The sequence below is a fragment of the Plectropomus leopardus genome, chromosome 16 (assembly GCF_026936395.1).
Source record: "Plectropomus leopardus strain MGB_pleo_1.0 chromosome 16, ASM2693639v1, whole genome shotgun sequence".
Classification (NCBI taxonomy): domain Eukaryota; kingdom Metazoa; phylum Chordata; class Actinopteri; order Perciformes; family Serranidae; genus Plectropomus; species Plectropomus leopardus.
The window spans coordinates 24,176,788-24,194,312 of record NC_142191.1 but is presented as its reverse complement, the minus strand read 5'-3'; the positions used below and the strand labels follow the sequence as shown (position 1 = coordinate 24,194,312).

Here is a 17,525-nt window from a genome sequence, read left to right as displayed (position 1 = left end):
ATGTAGGGTTGGTTATGGTTTTTGTAAACTGGGCTTAAGATAATGAGTAAAACTAAAAAAAAAACGTGTTCTTAAAGCCAGATTTAGCATCCAACATAACAAAGAGCTATGTCTTTATATGAATTAAATTATGAAGAATTTGCAATCAGTGTTAAAATCAATGACAAGATATGACATCTAAAATCACAAATACAAAAATAATCTGATAAATATTCCATTCAGTTGACTACAAATGTGACACAAATTTAACTGTTCGTCCCAAGAATATTTAGTAGCCTACAGAGTATGTTTCTGTATTTTTTTTTTCATGAAAAACTTATGGGATCAAAATAATGTTCAGCTCATGTTCTTTTTATTGATTTTAGCTCTGGCTTTAACACTTTTTTAGATCTACTTTTAAAATAAACGTGAATGGTGGGTTTATAGTCACTGGATTAGAACTGACCGCCCTCACAGTTTTAATTGACAGGGTCTACTCAGACACCTTGTTTTAAATACTGGGGCACCACAAGGCTGTGTTCTGGCACCACTGCTATTTTATATTTACACAACTGAAATGACGGCCCACAGCAGTCACGTCAGGCAGTTGAAATATGTGGATTATATGGCTCTTGTTGGTCTTGACCTGAAAAACAGTGTCAACCGTGAAAAGGATTACTTTAGCCAAGTCACTGTACTTCAGGATTGGTATCAGGCAACAGTAAATGAATCTGGCCAAAACGACAGCTTATAACACGAATAAAACAAAAGGGAACCAGGCACATTCCTTGTAAGACTCAATAATCAGCCTGTACAAAAAGTACACAACTGGCGTGCAAAGAGCAATAACAAGCTCTCCAAGATTGTTAACATTGCAAGGAAGGTGACTGTCAAGTCACAAAAACTCAGTAATATATCTGGCAATGCTGTGCACAGGAAGGACAAACATTAAAATTGCAGATACCTCACATCCATTACACCCAGATTTTGAGCTGCTCCCATCTGGCCATCAAGTTGGGGTCCAAAGAAACCAGCCACAACTTATATAATAAGTCCTTTATTCCCTACAGGCATCAAACACAGAATGATTGCATCAGGAAACGCTGTTATTTTATAAGATGTGCTCTCTGTATAGGGAAGACCTGGGGCAACTGTAACATCTCAAATTGCATGATTCAGAAAAGACAGAACAAAAGTAAACTCTGCATGTTTTTATAGCCAAAGGTAGACTTTGGTAATTTACCGACATAAAAAATGTATCCATATAGCCTAGCTCAAGTTTTTTTTTTTTTTTTTAGGAATACATTTGCCTTCGATCTCCCCTATCATTTATTGCTGCTACCTGCCTTTTTGCACTTTTGTATCTTGTGTAGACTACTGCATATCTGCGCGTTTTTGAATTATGTTCTTGTAAGTACACTATCTATCATATCTATTAATGATGGTGGTAGATGATCAAGTTTCAACAACAGACGCATCAGGATCCATCCTCCTGGGAGCGCGGTGGCGCTACACAGACATTTCGTTTTGTCCTCTGGTGAATATAAACACACAAACCAGATTTCCCGGTACTTTTTCCAGCAGTTGTAGACATGTCTTGACCTACATAGTCTTCCTAGTGGGTGCAGAAAGTACTCCAGCTGTGAAGCGTTGCTGCTGTTGCGGGTCACCCCCCACCCTCAACCAGCGTGGTGACGTCACAGTGGCGCCAACTTGTGTTGAGTTTTCTGAACAGGAATGAAGCTATTGTACTTTCAAATTAAAGTACTGCATGTACATAAACATGGCATTGCCGTGTTTTTACAGATTGCGCATCACATACTGATGAAATCAAATTAAAATAGTTATTAAAACGTATAATGCACATAAATCAACAATTGTTGCAGCTATAAAATGTGCTTATCACACCCAATTAATTAATTAATTAATTAATTAATAAACAGGTTTTTCAAAATGGTCATTTGGTCAAACTGTTTGAGTTAAATGCACAAATTTAGACCTACTGTAAAGATTATATGTATATATATATATATGATACAAACACTCTCATCCTGGATCCATTCGGGACTTATACACCTCCAGATTCAGGACTCACCCTGAACACAGTCAGTTTCAAACTTCTCCCCTCTGGTAGGTGCGACAGAACATTATGCCAACACAACCAGACATCAGAAGATTTCCCAGCATCACTCAGATGAACAGTTAACTTCAGTCATGCAGTTTCACAGCCCTGTAATATCAAACATTCACTGTATTTTGCTGCAACTAATGTTTTATCCGCACGGTTTTTTCTGCATATATTGCCAAATCAAAGTACATCATATATATTACACAACCTGTATAGATACAATAGTGCAGTCGTGCAGAGTGCAGAGGGGGCTGGAACAAATGCGGAATACGTATAGAAGGTAGACGGTAGATTTTATTTGTAAATGATTTTTTTAAATGTTTAAAAATTAAATTACACTTTGTTCTTGATCCTGCTACATCTTTAGATTTGAAGGATGAGTTGATTAAAATCACCAGCAACAATGAAATGGCATCATAAAATTCCTGCAGTGCAGTTTTCATATCACTCATATAAAACACACACACACACACACACACACACACACACACACACACACACACACACACACACACACACACACACACAATGTCCACTTCTTTGTAAGTGCACACACCTGCTTAACTAATGAAACTGATTCTGATTCTATCGATCCAGTACTTTATCACTGTGACGTTTATTTTGAAATGTATAAAAGGAAGTGCAGCGTGTCAGTGGGTCAAACTTACCGGTCCAGGCTGCGGGCCGACTTCCACACTGCTGGCGGCGTGTGTGGAACACTTTTCTCCCACCATCCCGTCCGTCTAACCGGTCATTTATCTAAAAAAACAGCCTTTTTTGTTTCAGTGTTGCCTCTTTTATGTCGTGTTCATCTACAAGCTGACAGACATCTGCCCGGCGGTCCAATCCGGTTTTTATCGGTAGTTTTTGACTCTCATCTTCCACCTCCTGCTTCCGCGCGCGGCGTGAGTTTCACGTGGAGACCGGCGACTCATCACTTCTTTGGACATCCTTTTATTTACCGTTTACAGTAACGTTAGTTAGCATTAGCTGTCTGAGAGGAAACGATGACGAAAATGGCAACCTTGGTTCTAGAGGACGGGACGACGTTCAAAGGCCTCCTTTTTGGTGCAAATGTGTCAGTGTCGGGGGAAGTTGGTACGTTACGTCCTTTTCCTAAGCTAATTCATGACTTCATTGTATTACTGCTACTTTAGCTAGCTCATAAAATCTGCCTGCGTAGATAGCTAACTTCATGTCAGACATTTCTTTCGGGGTATTTTTTTTGTTCTTTCGGACATGATGTCGCTTCAGATAATCTGCCACGATGGTCCTGGAAGTTACAAGCGCCTCCAAAACCTCCAGCGTTACTTTCACTCACCAGGGTCGTGTCGCCAAACTCCATTCAAACATCTGTCAGTTAAACGTGGAGTTAGTTTACGCTAACGTTATTGGGCATGCGTGTTTCTGGCAGGTCATGTCCCGTCTTTTGGTAAGAGCCACTGATAAAGCAGCTTTTAATTTCAGTGTGGCACATTTTGGCAGACGAATATCCGGCGTTAGATTATGTTGTATCTGCGCGCTACTATGTAAAAGTTGAACTGTGTTGTAATAGATGCAGCTAAGAGTGGGACAGGTATACCGAATTTAAGACTGTGCAATATTGATTTTGCACAAGGCCAAACTCTCCTCTGTGTGGCCTGTAATTGTGCCGATAAGCAAGGTAGCATTAAAGTGATGACATTTTCAGCGTAGTTTGGCGGGACAAGCAACACAGTCATGGAATGCACCTCTGTGGTTCAGTAGAGTCCCTTGCACCTGGATGCTACAATACAGGTCCAGTTTAACTACCAGTTTATTACAGATTTACCAGTACATTTGTACTAGTAGTAGGCTTAAAAATGACCATAAACTGAAATCAACACTTTTTTTGTCTGTGTTTCTAAATAAAATGTAAAAAAATAACATAATCAGGCAATTATGGCTTTTACTACCAAGCTTATACTGAGCTAATGATTTAGGACAGGCGTGTCCAAAGTCTAGCCTAGGGGCCAATCTTGGCTCTCTGACAGATTTTAAAATGGCCCTCAGAATGTACTATATGTGGTATTCCACACAATTTGGGTTAATCAAGGAAGGTGACTTTATTGCTTTATCGTATTTTTTCCTACCCCCCCACACACACACACACACGCACACACACAAATGGCAGGACTGTCATACAGTTGTCGCCATGCACCAAGTAGGAACTGTGCAGACAGACTGTTTTTGTGTAGAGACAATAAACAAGCACATAAATGAAGAAAGAAGCATAACAGTGTAAACGGCGAGGGTCACAGCTCTCAGGAGTGATGGAAAGTTGAAGACTTTTTTAATAAAATTGGAACAGTTGTTTGTTTAATCTATATGTGATCGTTTTTTTAGTAACCCAAATAATGTGAGAAGCAACTGGCCCACATGTTTTTTTCACAGTATCTAATCTGGTTCCCGTTCCAAAAAAGTTTGGACACCCCTGATTTAGGATTTACTTCAGAACGTGAACACTGTCAGAGTTTTGGTGTCAGTGACTTACGAATACACTTGTTGAATAGTTTTAGTACCACTCATCTATAAATTAACGCTTTGTGTGTTCAGTGTTTCAGACGGGCATGGTGGGCTACCCCGAGGCTCTTACCGACCCTTCCTACCACTGCCAGCTGCTGACCCTCACTTACCCTCTGGTGGGCAACTATGGTGTGCCGCAGGACGAAGAGGGAGAGTTTGGACTGAGCAAGGTGGGCTGTTATTTACTACTTTACTCAAGTGTGATATAGCGTGTTGAAAAACAAGGAAAAAGGAAGAAATTGAGTTTAACTTTTTGTTAATGACCATAACATTATTCTCCTCATAACAGCACAACATAATGATTGTGGTTTCTTCCTTGTATTTTCGTTGTCTTACTCAGTGGTTTGAGTCGTCAAAGATCCACGCTGCAGCTCTTATTATCGGAGAGCTGTCGGAGAGTCCCAGTCACTGGAGTTCAGTCAAATCACTTGACCAGTGGCTCAAAGAGCAAGGTGTCCCTGGATTACAAGGTCAGAACTAAATAGACTGATACTATTACATTAATACAAAGTTCAATGCATGCATGTAAAGAAATCAAACAAATTGGCCTTATATTTGAAGTAGTATAATGCAGCATGGGAGAAATGGCACGCAGGGGACAGAAAAGAGATTCAGACTGGATTTTACTTTTTGATGCAGTAAGAGGCTACACAAACAGTGAAAAAAATGATCAAAAAGTGCAAAAGTGCCATTTAATGTCGGACTTTCCTCAGTGCAACATTTGTCAAGGAGGAAAGTCCAACATGGACTGGAACCTTTGAACTCTTTGAACCCCTTTAATGTATGAAATAGAAGACTATGGTCTGAGACTCTTTTTTGTTTTCTCTGTGTGTGCGTCCTCCCTTGCTGCACAATACTTTTTCCCTGAGTATGGCACCAGAAAAGAACATAGGACCGTTTTTTAAGACGCATTTCGACCCTTGTGAACGCCTATATTTGAAGGAGAATGGTGGGAAAAAAAGATAATCAAATTACACTTTAAGTGCGTTTACATGGACATGAATAACCCGTTTGTGATCAGGTTTTTGGAGTATCGCCTGCATGTGTTTGAGCATGTAAACACCATATTCCATTAATTAGAAACCGAAAAATACTAGCTGGAGCGCTCCAAAACAAGGATGCATATGCAGAATGTCAATAACCCGATTTGTCTGTGCTCATGTCAACACCATATCCCAAATATGATCATAACCGGGATAAGCCTCACAAACGGCCGTTTAATGTCCATGTAACTGCACTCTTTGTCATCTGACATATAGAATGGACAGAGATACTTGCACACTTTTAATTATAAAACGCTGGACCTACACTACACATTTTAAATTATTTGTTGTTTTAATGCACTCTAGGCATTGACACCCGCTGTCTGACCAAGAAGATCAGAGAGAAGGGCACCATGTTGGGGAAGCTGGTTGTGGACGGGACCCCTGAGGACAGTATTCCCTTTGACAACCCAGACCAGAGGAACCTGGTCCAGGAGGTCTCCCTGAAGGTAACCAACTAGATGTTTCATAACATTTTTAAATGAAAAACTCTTTAAAAAAAACCAAAATTATTACTTATCACTTATCACTTATTTGGAACCCTGTAACTAAATAATACTGAATTACTTCTCTTGTGATTGTCTCCAGGAGCCCAGAGTATTCAACCCCAGTGGCAGTTTGCGAATCACAGTGGTGGACTGTGGCATCAAATACAACCAGATCCGCTGCCTGGCTGAGAGGGGCGCCTGTGTCACTGTTGTACCCTGGGACCACCCGTTGGACAACACAGGTCTTTCCCACACTTCTGCTGCTAAAAATTAACTTTACTTTAACTTGCCAGAAGCTTGTTGATTTATACTTAAAATGTTGAGGAAGTCGACAAAATGTAAGCAGTAATTATGGAAAGTTTTCAGCATACCTTTTGCAGAACATAGAGCCGAAATATGGGACTATGCCTGCATTTGTTCTAAGGAAACTCTCACATAAAATCACTTAAAGGCAGGGTTCCCGAAGATCCTTAAAAAGTAATAAAAAGCATTTATTAATTATTAATCATTTATTAATTAATTTAAAAATAAGGCCTTAACTGATATTAAATGTCTTAAATAAATATTTCAAAAGTCTTAAAACTGCTCAGGCATTGGAAATGGGATTTTATGATTCTTTTTTTTCTGATGTTGCATTGTAAAATCAAAATGTAACTGGAAATATGTTTTGTTACTATTATTATTATTATTATTATTATTATTATTATTATAGTTATTATTATTATAACTGTTGTTGTTTTAGACATATAAAATCCATGAATTCCCCTTGCATGAATATCACCAAAAAAGTTTTATGTCAGTAAATATTTTAGGAAAATTGTCGCTAATCAGTTGATTGTCAATTTTTGGTTTATGTAAAATTGGTCTTAAATTTCATGACAAGTGGCATTTAAAAAGTTTTAAATCTAACGTACCTAAAGCTGTAGGAACCCTGTTCAAAGTTTTTTCAGAAGTTTTAAATAAAGTGGCACAGGACCAATAACAGAGATATTTAAAATTAAGTTAATAAAATAAACTTAATAAAATTAAGTTTTATGTGACAAAACACTGTTATTATTCACAGATATGGATGCAGTGTGATATATTTGTCCAACCTTCACTTTAAGCGTCATTTCTTTTTCTTGTCTCGTGTAGATTTTGATGGTTTGTTCATCAGTAACGGCCCCGGGGACCCCCAGCTCTGTCAGGCCACCATCAACAACATGAGGAAGCTGGTCTGTGTGGAACGTCCCAAGCCGGTCTTTGGTATTTGCCTCGGTCACCAGCTGCTCTCGTTAGTCATTGGATCGAAGACCTACAAGATGAAGTTAGTACCTCAAACTCCACAGTGTGCTGTAGTGGTGTACTTTCTCAGTTTGTAATGAATTTAAGTTGTTTTGAACTGATTTTGAGTTTGGACTGTAAAATGACGTCTTTTTTTTTACAGTATATACTGAGAGTCTTAATGGTGATAAATTGATCACAAAGTTGTCATTCATATTCTAATTTAAAAAAAAAAATGGTTTCATTTGATATCCATCTTATTTTTTTTCTGCAATTTATACAGCTCTCTTTAAATGCCTTTAAATGAGCAAAGTGTGAACTTAATTTTGGGCATACTGCTGATATGCACTCACATTTAGAGCTCAGTATGTGTCTTGCAGAGCTTATCGAAGCTTTTTGGAACAGGACAAAGACAGAAATGTGCCCTCAGTGACCTGAACCAGGGAATCTCTTCCAAACCCTTTTGCAATCTCTAGAAACACAGACATTCATGCCCACAAAGTTTTTTTTCTTTTGGGAGAGTTGTGATGTGAACTGCAGATTTTCGCTGTCCTCAGCAGTCTGGCCTCTCCTGTATGAGCAGCCGAGTGTTGCACTGACCGGCCTTGTTATGAGAAAGGCTAAACAAACAAGCTAGTCCGCTTCTCACTGCAGAACTCCTCAGTTCTATCTGTGAGTCTCCACTGATGGCAGCTCTATCAGGCTTGGTGTGAAGGTCACAGCGGGTGGCGAATGTTCCCATTGCTCTGCTGGAATGTTGTTGGCACCTCGACAGCCGGGGGGTTGGGATCTCTTGAATTGTAAGTAGCTGCAGATTTATCAGTAATCCAGCAATCCATGCTTTCTGTTCACCTGGACCTGGAAGTCTAAAGCCACATCTAAATGTGTCGGATTTTAAATTTGCATCAGGTAAACACTTTGAGTTTTGCTTCTCTTTTGCTCAAGAACACCTTTGCATGCTTCTCATCACCCTGTAACGTGTTGTATCCTTAAAATGGGGGATTTTGAAGAATTTGTTTGTTTGATTTCAGTGCTCTAAAAATCTTTTCTTAGAAGTAACATTAGAATTTCACGTTGTTAAAATGGCAAAAATGCAGCTCCTACTTTTATCATACTGTTTAAAGCAACTGTTCCTCAGAGCTCCCACAATGTTTAAGGGTAATGTCACAGTAATGCCTTATTAGATGCATTGAATGCATCTAAAAATGGAAACTCATTTTGACACTCATCTTTGAACTAAAATACTTCATGGTTTAATCAGCATGCATCAGCATTTTACAACTTAAATCAAAATATAGAAGTTTTGTGGTCTCTGATAAGGCCTGTCATGGGATATCTCCTTAGGGCTGTACCCGACTCCGAATAATGTCGGTCATATCGGATTTGGCTGTTAAACACATGTTTGACTAGTTCCTTTTGTATATTGCGATACATGCAATATGGTAAACTAGCCAAGTTAAATTGAGGAGCGCTCACTCTGCAGCTTTATCTGGGGACCAAAACATCCTCTGAAGTACACTGACTGACAACAGCAAAAAAGATCACTTGACTTTAGAAATCTCAGTTGACCAGCAGTCCTTTTTCAACAGCACCAACTAGATGAGATCCTAGATTATGAAACTAAGATCTAGTCCTTAAAATGTATTTGATTTTTAATCTTTCTTGTCTCTTAGATACGGTAACCGTGGCCACAACCAGCCGTGCATCCATAAGGGAACAGATCGCTGCTTCATCACCAGTCAAAACCACGGGTTCGCCGTCGACCCTGACACCCTGCCGAAGGACTGGGACATCCTCTTCACCAACGCCAACGATCACACCAACGAGGGCATCGTGCACAACACAAAACCGCTGTTCAGGTAACGGCAGTCGCTGACACAGAGTGATTTGGTAATACATGTGGTGATTTAATGCTCTGATTTAATTCTTTGCGATGCTTTTTTTCAGTGTTCAGTTCCACCCAGAGCACATGGCCGGCCCCACAGATCTGGTCAGCCTGTTTGATGTCTTTCTTGAGACTGTAAAAGACCACAAGGAGGGCAACACCACCAAATCTGGTAACGATTTTAATGTTTTTAAGTCCTTTTTTAGTGTATGACTTCACTTGTATATGTAAAACATATTATTTCTCAGGCCAAATGTTTTTAATAGCATCATTGTGAAACATTATTATTCATTTATTAGTCAGACTTTCCCATTTGTCTAGCTTTCTGTCAGTTAATTCAAATATATTTGAGACTTCGTTACGAAACAAGGCTCATCCTGAACATTAATATGTTGTTTTGATCATTTTAGGGCTCTCTGTAGACACACCAGTTTAGTATCAAGTTGTTGAACTCTTTAGTTATCAATGTAAACTATTGATGAGTAGGAGCAACAAAACAAAAATGTGTGTGTGCGTGTGTGATTTTTCCAGTGAAGCAGCGTCTCATGGACCACCTCACCTACCCAAGTTCCCCGAAGCCTGAAGAGGTTTCCCGACCGAAGAAGGTCCTGATCTTGGGCTCTGGAGGACTGTCCATCGGTCAGGCCGGGGAGTTTGACTACTCCGGCTCCCAGGTATGAGCAGAATACTTTTTAAAAACAGCAGTGCAGATATTTTGATGCTGTTGATGTGAAAGTTGAGGGAGGATAATAAGATTTTAAAGCTGACCGCAACACTTCTGTCATCAACATTAAAGTAGCCTTTAAGCTGTATTAATGTAGTTTTGTTTTCCAGGCGATTAAAGCTCTTAAGGAAGAGAATATCCAGACTGTGCTGATCAACCCCAACATCGCCACTGTCCAGACCTCCAAGGGCCTTGCTGACAAGGTCTACTTCTTGCCTATCACAGCGGAGTATGTCACTCAGGTGTGTATGAACTCTTTTTGTCTGTAACTGAATGAATGTGGTGACTAATAGGTGAATAAATATAATCAATACATCAGTAAAAGGTCTTTTTTTGCCTCTACGCCAGTGATTGCTGTGACCAGATCCCCGTTTGTCCCATTCGGGTGAATGCAAGAACACCTTTAGGGAATTTCTTTAAATTTGGTAGATATTTGCAGTTTGAGTTAAGGACAAATTGATTAGATTTTGGTGTTCAAAGGTCAAGGTCACTGTGACTTTGCGTCTGTCTCATTCTCGTGAAGGCAATATCTCAAGGTGTCCTTGAGTGAATCTCTTCAAATTTGGCACAAATGTCCACTTGGACTCAAGGATGAACTTGTAAGAATTTGATGGTCAAAGGGTCACTGTGACCTAAAAGAAAATGTGATTTGCCATAACTCAAGAATTCATGTGCTATTTATGATTAGATTTCACAAAAATGTCAAATAAGATATAATGATGAAATGGGGACATTTTATATCCCAAAGGTCAACTTCACTTTGACATCAGTGTCATATCTCAGGAACAGAAGGGGAGTTATTGGTCAGATACTAAATTGGTGACCCTAATTTTGTGTGTCTACCTTCAAACTGTGGTGGTTGTATAGATCTTCTGCGTTATCAGAGGAAGACGTTTGTGAAACATCCATGTTTTCACAGACATGTAAACTCTAAGTGTAACTTGACTGCTGTGAGGAGGCATGCAACCGAGAGGCAGTAGTTCCAGTATGTAGAAATATGATTCTTCTCGATTTCATCTGACAAAAGACGGGGGTTATTGGTTGGACAACAGGTTTTTACAGTATTAGTTTCCATGAGGTATAAATGCTGAATGTCCACATTTTTGCCCTCAGGTGATAAAGAACGAACGTCCAGATGGCGTGCTGCTGACCTTCGGCGGTCAGACGGCTCTGAACTGCGGCGTGGAGCTGACTAAGCTGGGCGTCCTGGAGAAGTACAGAGTAAAGGTTCTGGGAACACCGGTGGCCTCCATCGAGATGACCGAAGACAGGAAGATCTTTGTGGAGAAGATGGAAGAGATCAACGAACATGTTGCTCCCAGTGAAGCGGCGCTGTCTGTCGAGCAGGTGAGGAGATGTTACCTCCGTTTCTCCAAAACTGAAAGCGCTCTCTTAACAAATATCTAAATCTGTCTTTTTAATTCTTTATAGGCAGTGGCAGCTGCAGAGCGTCTTGGCTACCCTGTTCTGGTCCGTTCAGCATTCGCTCTTGGTGGTCTGGGCTCAGGTTTCGCCAACAACAAAGAGGAGCTCACCTCTCTGGTGACATCAGCGTTCGCCCACACCTCCCAGGTCCTGGTGGACAAATCACTGAAAGGCTGGAAGGAGATTGAGTACGAGGTGGTCCGGGATGCCTATGACAACTGTGTCACTGTGAGTAAAATAAAACATATTGATGTTTTATTAAGAAGTTGATACCCAGTCCGCAAACTTCAACAGGTAATTCAGAAATTTGGCAATGTTCACAACTTGGCCGTGATTAAAACACACCTACGTTTAACACTCATTTGACAAATAAACAACGAGACCTGATGGTAGGCTGACGGGGTTATGGCTGCTTGTATGTGGGTATTATGATTACCACTTGGACTTAACCTGTGTTGTTATTCATAGGACATCTGAGATAATAATCCTAGTTTGGATAAATGAAGGTATGTGTGCCTCATACAAAAACTGATGAAAAAGTTATAGAACTTTACAATCACATTTTCCAGGCCAAGAAAAGTCATGGAATTAGTAAAAATCATTAAAAGTTTTGGAAAAGTCATGGAACTTTCTATGTAATGAAGTTGTTAGAGTAATCTTCTGTGGGTAACAAGTAATGAAGCATAACGGCAAATTTATTTTCTGTAGCTGTCAGTGTGCCGTAGCTCTTTTATGCATCCATGTTTTTTACGTTCACACACTTTTCTCTTTCTGTGCTTTGTCCGTCTCTCTTTATATGTGCCAGCTTGCTGAAATAATAATTAATTATAGTTCAAATCTGAAATGTTTGGAAAAACACCAGGCAAGTGGGAAAGAAAATAAATAAAAAAATGTCCATGTCCATGAAAATGTGTGGGAACCCTGTACACAGTCTGGGCTGGGAGGGAATTAGATTTTTTTCAATATAAAATCCCTGATCTCTAAAAATAAATTGATCATGCAAATAGAGTGTTTTTCATCGGGTTTGGAGCAGGCGGCCAGTGCTGACAAAATGTTTAGGGAACATTTAAAGGTCATATAATAGTATAGGCAGAACCGGTAAGTTTACTGTCTCTCTCTGTGCAGAGGTGAACTTGTCTGGGTTTGGTGTTGATTGGTTTGTATGAGCTATTGTGCCTGGCTACAATCATCTGGCAATTATGTATCAACACAATACAGGGCTGTCACAGTTAGGAAACTCCAGGGAAAGTTTTTAAAATTAGACAAACTGTTTCCAAGTCCTGGAAGTGTTCTGGAATAAACAGAGTGTTTTGAAAAGTTTTGAATATACATTGTTTTGAATGTTTAAAAATCCCCCAAAATGTTGAACATTAAGCAAAATATGTTCTTTGTTGAATGTAGTGCTGCACTGCTTGAACATTGGAATGTCACTGGTATTGTCTTACACACCTACAAACACCTTCATCATGTCAGTGCCAAGGCCGCACCCCCTGTTATGGCAAAGAAACATGCTGTCACATAATCAAATGCAGAATATGTTCTTACGGAGAATGTTTAAATGGAAAATATGCAGATTCGCTCATTTTACGTAGCACAGATATATTATGAAACTGAAGGAATACCTTTCATTCATTCCTCTTGCTCAGGTGTGTAACATGGAGAATATCGACCCTCTGGGTATCCATACCGGAGAATCCATCGTGGTGGCGCCCAGTCAGACCCTTAATGACCACGAATACAACATGCTAAGAAACACAGCGGTCAAAGTCATCAGGCACCTCGGCATTGTGGGAGAATGCAACATCCAGTACGCCCTTAACCCCGAGTCTGAACAGGTAACACAATAGTTTAAATACACAAAATAATGGTCCTTTTTGTTCATACTTACCAATAAACACATGCAAACAGAACAGACATAAAAACACACATACAGATTCTTTTATGACCTGTGCATGTTGATGTTTTGCAGTACTACATCATCGAGGTGAACGCCCGTCTGTCGCGGAGCTCCGCCCTGGCCAGTAAGGCGACGGGTTATCCTTTGGCCTATGTGGCGGCTAAACTGGGCCTGGGGATTCCCCTGCCACAACTCAAGTACGTGTCTCGAGCTTAAAGATAACAGATGATATGAAAATAAATCCAAATCCAATAAACAACAGCAATGCTCTCTGGGTATAGTTAAGAATTTAGCTCTATATAGGTGAGTGCTGAAAAGTGAAAACAAGAGCTTTCCTGCGTAAAAGTATGTTAGTATTTTGAAAAATGTATTTATTCACAAATTCAGGTACCACATTTCCAGTGTGCAAAAACTTTTAAGGATAGCCAGCCCTGATTCAAGCCTCTGTGACTGGGAAATTAACTTAAAATTGACTTGTATATATTATGTTACATTTAATCAACATATTATATTATATAAAAAAACTCTGTAAATTCTACTTTCTGTAGGAACTCTGTTACCAACTCGACAACAGCAAACTTTGAGCCCAGTTTGGATTACTGTGTAGTGAAGGTGCCTCGCTGGGATCTAAGCAAATTTCTCAGGGTTTCCACCAAGATTGGTAGCTCCATGAAGAGTGTTGGTAAGAGAAACAGAATTTTATCAATGTTTTTGAACATGTTTTTGCCTTTATGAAGTGCTGGAAAGAGGAACCAGTGTTTGATAAGATCTTAACCTTGTATCACTATTTATGAAACTGCATTAATGCAGAACAACATCTTCACCGGTGCTTTTTTTGGCAGGTGAGGTGATGGCTATTGGCCGCAGTTTTGAGGAGGCCTTCCAGAAAGCTCTGAGGATGGTGGATGAGAACTGTGTTGGCTTTGACCACACCATCAAGCCTGTCTCTGAAAAGGTAAAAAAAAAAAAAAAAAAAGTTTATCTCTTTTTTTTCCACTTGTAAACTGTGACCAGACGTTTATGAGTCACTGCTGATACCTGTAATCCTTCAATCCATGGTGTACTATGTAGGATTTTCCTAAAAAGCACAACAATGGATAGACTCATACAAAAGTAACCCCTCTCAGTCATCACTTATGACACACTAGAAGTTTGTGGCAGTGTACTTACCAGCAGAGACTCTGCCCGTGTGTTTTTTTTTCTCCTTATTTTGCTGTGTTTGGGACATTATTGGGCACAGTGTGCACACGTGAGGTCGGGACCTTTTTTTAAAAGATAAAAACCACCTGGCAGACCATAAGCAGCACACAGCATAAAGGAAGCTTAGAAAATTCAAGACACAATGCCAAACAAACACAAAAATAGCAAGTGGACAGTAAATCTGGGGTTGAGTTTTGCTTTAATTTCATTTATTTTTATGTTATTTATATGGAAAACGCACATTAATCAACATTTCTGTAAATGCACCAGTGTTAGCCACCTGGCTGATTTTTTTAACTGTAGTTCTTTGGCAGGATGTTTTGAAGCCTATATGTTTTGTAGGAGACACTGTTTAAAAACAGTCACTGACAATTCATGCATAGACTATCTTTAAATAAATACAAGATGATTTGCATTTTGGAGAAAAAGATTGTGAAAGCATTTCTGTAACCACACAACATATGCGTTCTGAAACATGCTGAACGAGCCATAGCACACACTGTAAGTGAGAAGACAATGTAGCATACTGCAACTTGATAACTATTCCCTGTTTGACTTGTTTAGCTCAGTTCTGAAAACTTTGATTTAAATTCATTCATATTCATAATGGAAAGTGCCCCCAGTATTTCCACCAGAAGCCAGTTGCTGCTGACACAATAATGGAGTACATGACAGCAAAACTGCAAATAAAAACTGTCATTTTTCTACTAAAACTGGACTCAAGTTATAGTGTTATCTGAATACTTAAGCATATAATGAGATGCTCTTGAAAAAGGCAAATAGAATGAAAAGCCCTCTGACAGGGAATCTTCAACAGTGTTTGATGTTCAGTTTTATTGACAATGAAATTTAAATACAGTAAAAAATTATTTAAAAGTCATTCAATGGTCAATTATCAATTATTGTGGTGCAGTGGCACAACTGTTGTGGTGTTTTAAACTTGGCCATCAGATGGTGCTAATGGCAACTAAAGTACTGTGCATTGTGTCAGGTAGATAATACATTTTGATGACACTGTTCATGCCTTATTGCAGCAGTGTCAAACTCAAATGCACAGTCGGCCAAAATTAAAAACTGGGACAAAGTTGCGGGCCAGACTCCATATTTATTGAAAAATTGACTACAATAGAAAATGTTTTCCCTTCTCCCCAGATATGTCATGATAAACTTTTTCATATGGAAACCAACTTAAGTTTTGCTTAAACATTGAATCGGGAACAAGCAAGCTTATTAATATTATAAACACATAAGAAATTAAAATTTAAATATAAGACACATCATTGGCATCGTTTCTTATTTTTATTTCAATAAATAAAATGAAATAAAATTTAAAAAAATCTTATGCTCCTCTCTCTATCTGTAGCCTTTCAAGTTCATTTTCAATGGAAACCTTTTGTGTTACAGCCACGTTGGTGCACACAAGACAAACAGGTCTGTGCTTTATATTCGTGAACACACACTCTGCCTCCCACCTGTTTAGAAAGCTCCTGTTTTCAAAGTCAACCTTTCATTTGGCTATTTTTTGGGAGGGATAGCTTAAATTTTCCTGAGGTGGCTGACAGCATGAATGTCAACAGAGGAGGAGGGGGTGCTTGCAGGTCTTGATTGATGCGCCAACACACTTGCAGTGCATTCTGGGATTTGTACTATTAGAGGTGCATGCGCTGTATACCGGTGGGCCAGCTCTAATAGACATTTTATATTATCTCGTGGGCAAAATATAATTCGGCCTTGAGTTTAACATCTCTGCTTTATTGGGTCTTCATTTATGTATTGTGTGTTAAATGTATCATCATCATCATCATCATCAAGTGTATATGGTTGATTCTTTGGCCAAAGAACAAGCAAGATAATAGTTAAAGTTCTCAATGAAAATATCTGCTCATGTGCTCTTGCCCCCTCTGCTCACCAGGAGTTGCAGACTCCTACAGATAAGCGCATCTTTGTTTTGGCGTCGGCGCTCAGGGTCGGCTACACGGTGGACCAGCTGTATGAGCTCACCAAGATCGACCGCTGGTTCCTGCACAAGATGAAGAACATCGCCGACCATGAGCTGCTGCTGGAGACGTACAACCAGGTAAAACTGATGAGAAACTAACATTGGGAGAGTGACAGCAGTTGTCCTCTCTTCTTGTCTTTGGTATTTTTGTTGACATTGTTCTTCTACATAGGACGAGAGCGCCATGCCTCCAGAGTTGATGCGTAAGGCCAAGCAGCTGGGCTTCTCTGACAAGCAGATAGCACGAGCTGTACTGAGGTGAGCTGGAGAGACAAGATAGTGCCCTGCATGCTCCTATTCATACCAAAATTGATGATCTGCAGGTTGCCTTCTCGTCCTGTTTTTTGATTGTCCTTATTTCTGAAGGTGTTTATTTATCTTCCTCCTACAGCACGGAGCTTGCTGTGAGAAAGCTGCGTCATGATTGGTCCATCCTACCTGTAGTGAAGCAGATCGATACAGTGGCGGCTGAATGGCCTGCCTTCACAAACTACTTGTACCTGACCTACCACGGCACGGAGAACGACCTGAGCTTCGACGATCAGCACGTGATGGTGATCGGCTCCGGCGTGTACCGCATTGGCAGCAGCGTGGAGTTTGACTGGTGTGCAGTCGGGTGCATCACAGAGCTCAGGAAGGTGAGTGCAGCATGATCTCACACCACTGCAGATTGTTGGTGTCTTCAACAAAACTTTTCTTTTTTTTAAATTCATGCTTGATATATAGCTGGTTGTTGATGTTGGTTTTAACATATGTCTGAAATGATCAAAGTTGTTGATTTTAAATGATATAATTTATAACAGATATGTTAAATAATATTTCCATTTTACATTTATTTAATTGATAAAAAAAAATCATATTTTTGTAATTTGCAAAAGTGTCTTCCTAGCCAACTCCATCTTGCTGTTTAAAATACCTGTCTTTGTGATTTAGCCTGGTGAGGTCACTTT

The 17,525-nt window shown here is 39.6% G+C and overlaps 1 protein-coding gene across 1 annotated transcript in view; it reads left to right on the top strand.

Moving 5' to 3' along the window:
- The first annotated feature begins 2,766 nt into the window (after positions 1–2,766).
- cad (carbamoyl-phosphate synthetase 2, aspartate transcarbamylase, and dihydroorotase) overlaps positions 2,767–17,525 on the top strand; it is a 29,975-nt gene continuing 15,216 nt past the window's right edge. The window contains exons 1-19 of the mRNA XM_042503035.2: positions 2,767–3,205; positions 4,682–4,821; positions 4,992–5,121; positions 6,001–6,143; positions 6,283–6,424; positions 7,317–7,488; positions 9,119–9,304; positions 9,393–9,502; positions 9,862–10,004; positions 10,165–10,296; positions 11,168–11,401; positions 11,486–11,707; positions 13,126–13,314; positions 13,449–13,573; positions 13,925–14,058; positions 14,219–14,331; positions 16,489–16,653; positions 16,748–16,833; positions 16,967–17,213. Of these exons, the coding sequence (XP_042358969.2) occupies positions 3,115–3,205; positions 4,682–4,821; positions 4,992–5,121; positions 6,001–6,143; positions 6,283–6,424; positions 7,317–7,488; positions 9,119–9,304; positions 9,393–9,502; positions 9,862–10,004; positions 10,165–10,296; positions 11,168–11,401; positions 11,486–11,707; positions 13,126–13,314; positions 13,449–13,573; positions 13,925–14,058; positions 14,219–14,331; positions 16,489–16,653; positions 16,748–16,833; positions 16,967–17,213 (2,904 nt within the window). The 5' untranslated portion in view covers positions 2,767–3,114. The remainder of the gene's footprint in view (positions 3,206–4,681; positions 4,822–4,991; positions 5,122–6,000; positions 6,144–6,282; positions 6,425–7,316; positions 7,489–9,118; positions 9,305–9,392; positions 9,503–9,861; positions 10,005–10,164; positions 10,297–11,167; positions 11,402–11,485; positions 11,708–13,125; positions 13,315–13,448; positions 13,574–13,924; positions 14,059–14,218; positions 14,332–16,488; positions 16,654–16,747; positions 16,834–16,966; positions 17,214–17,525) is intronic.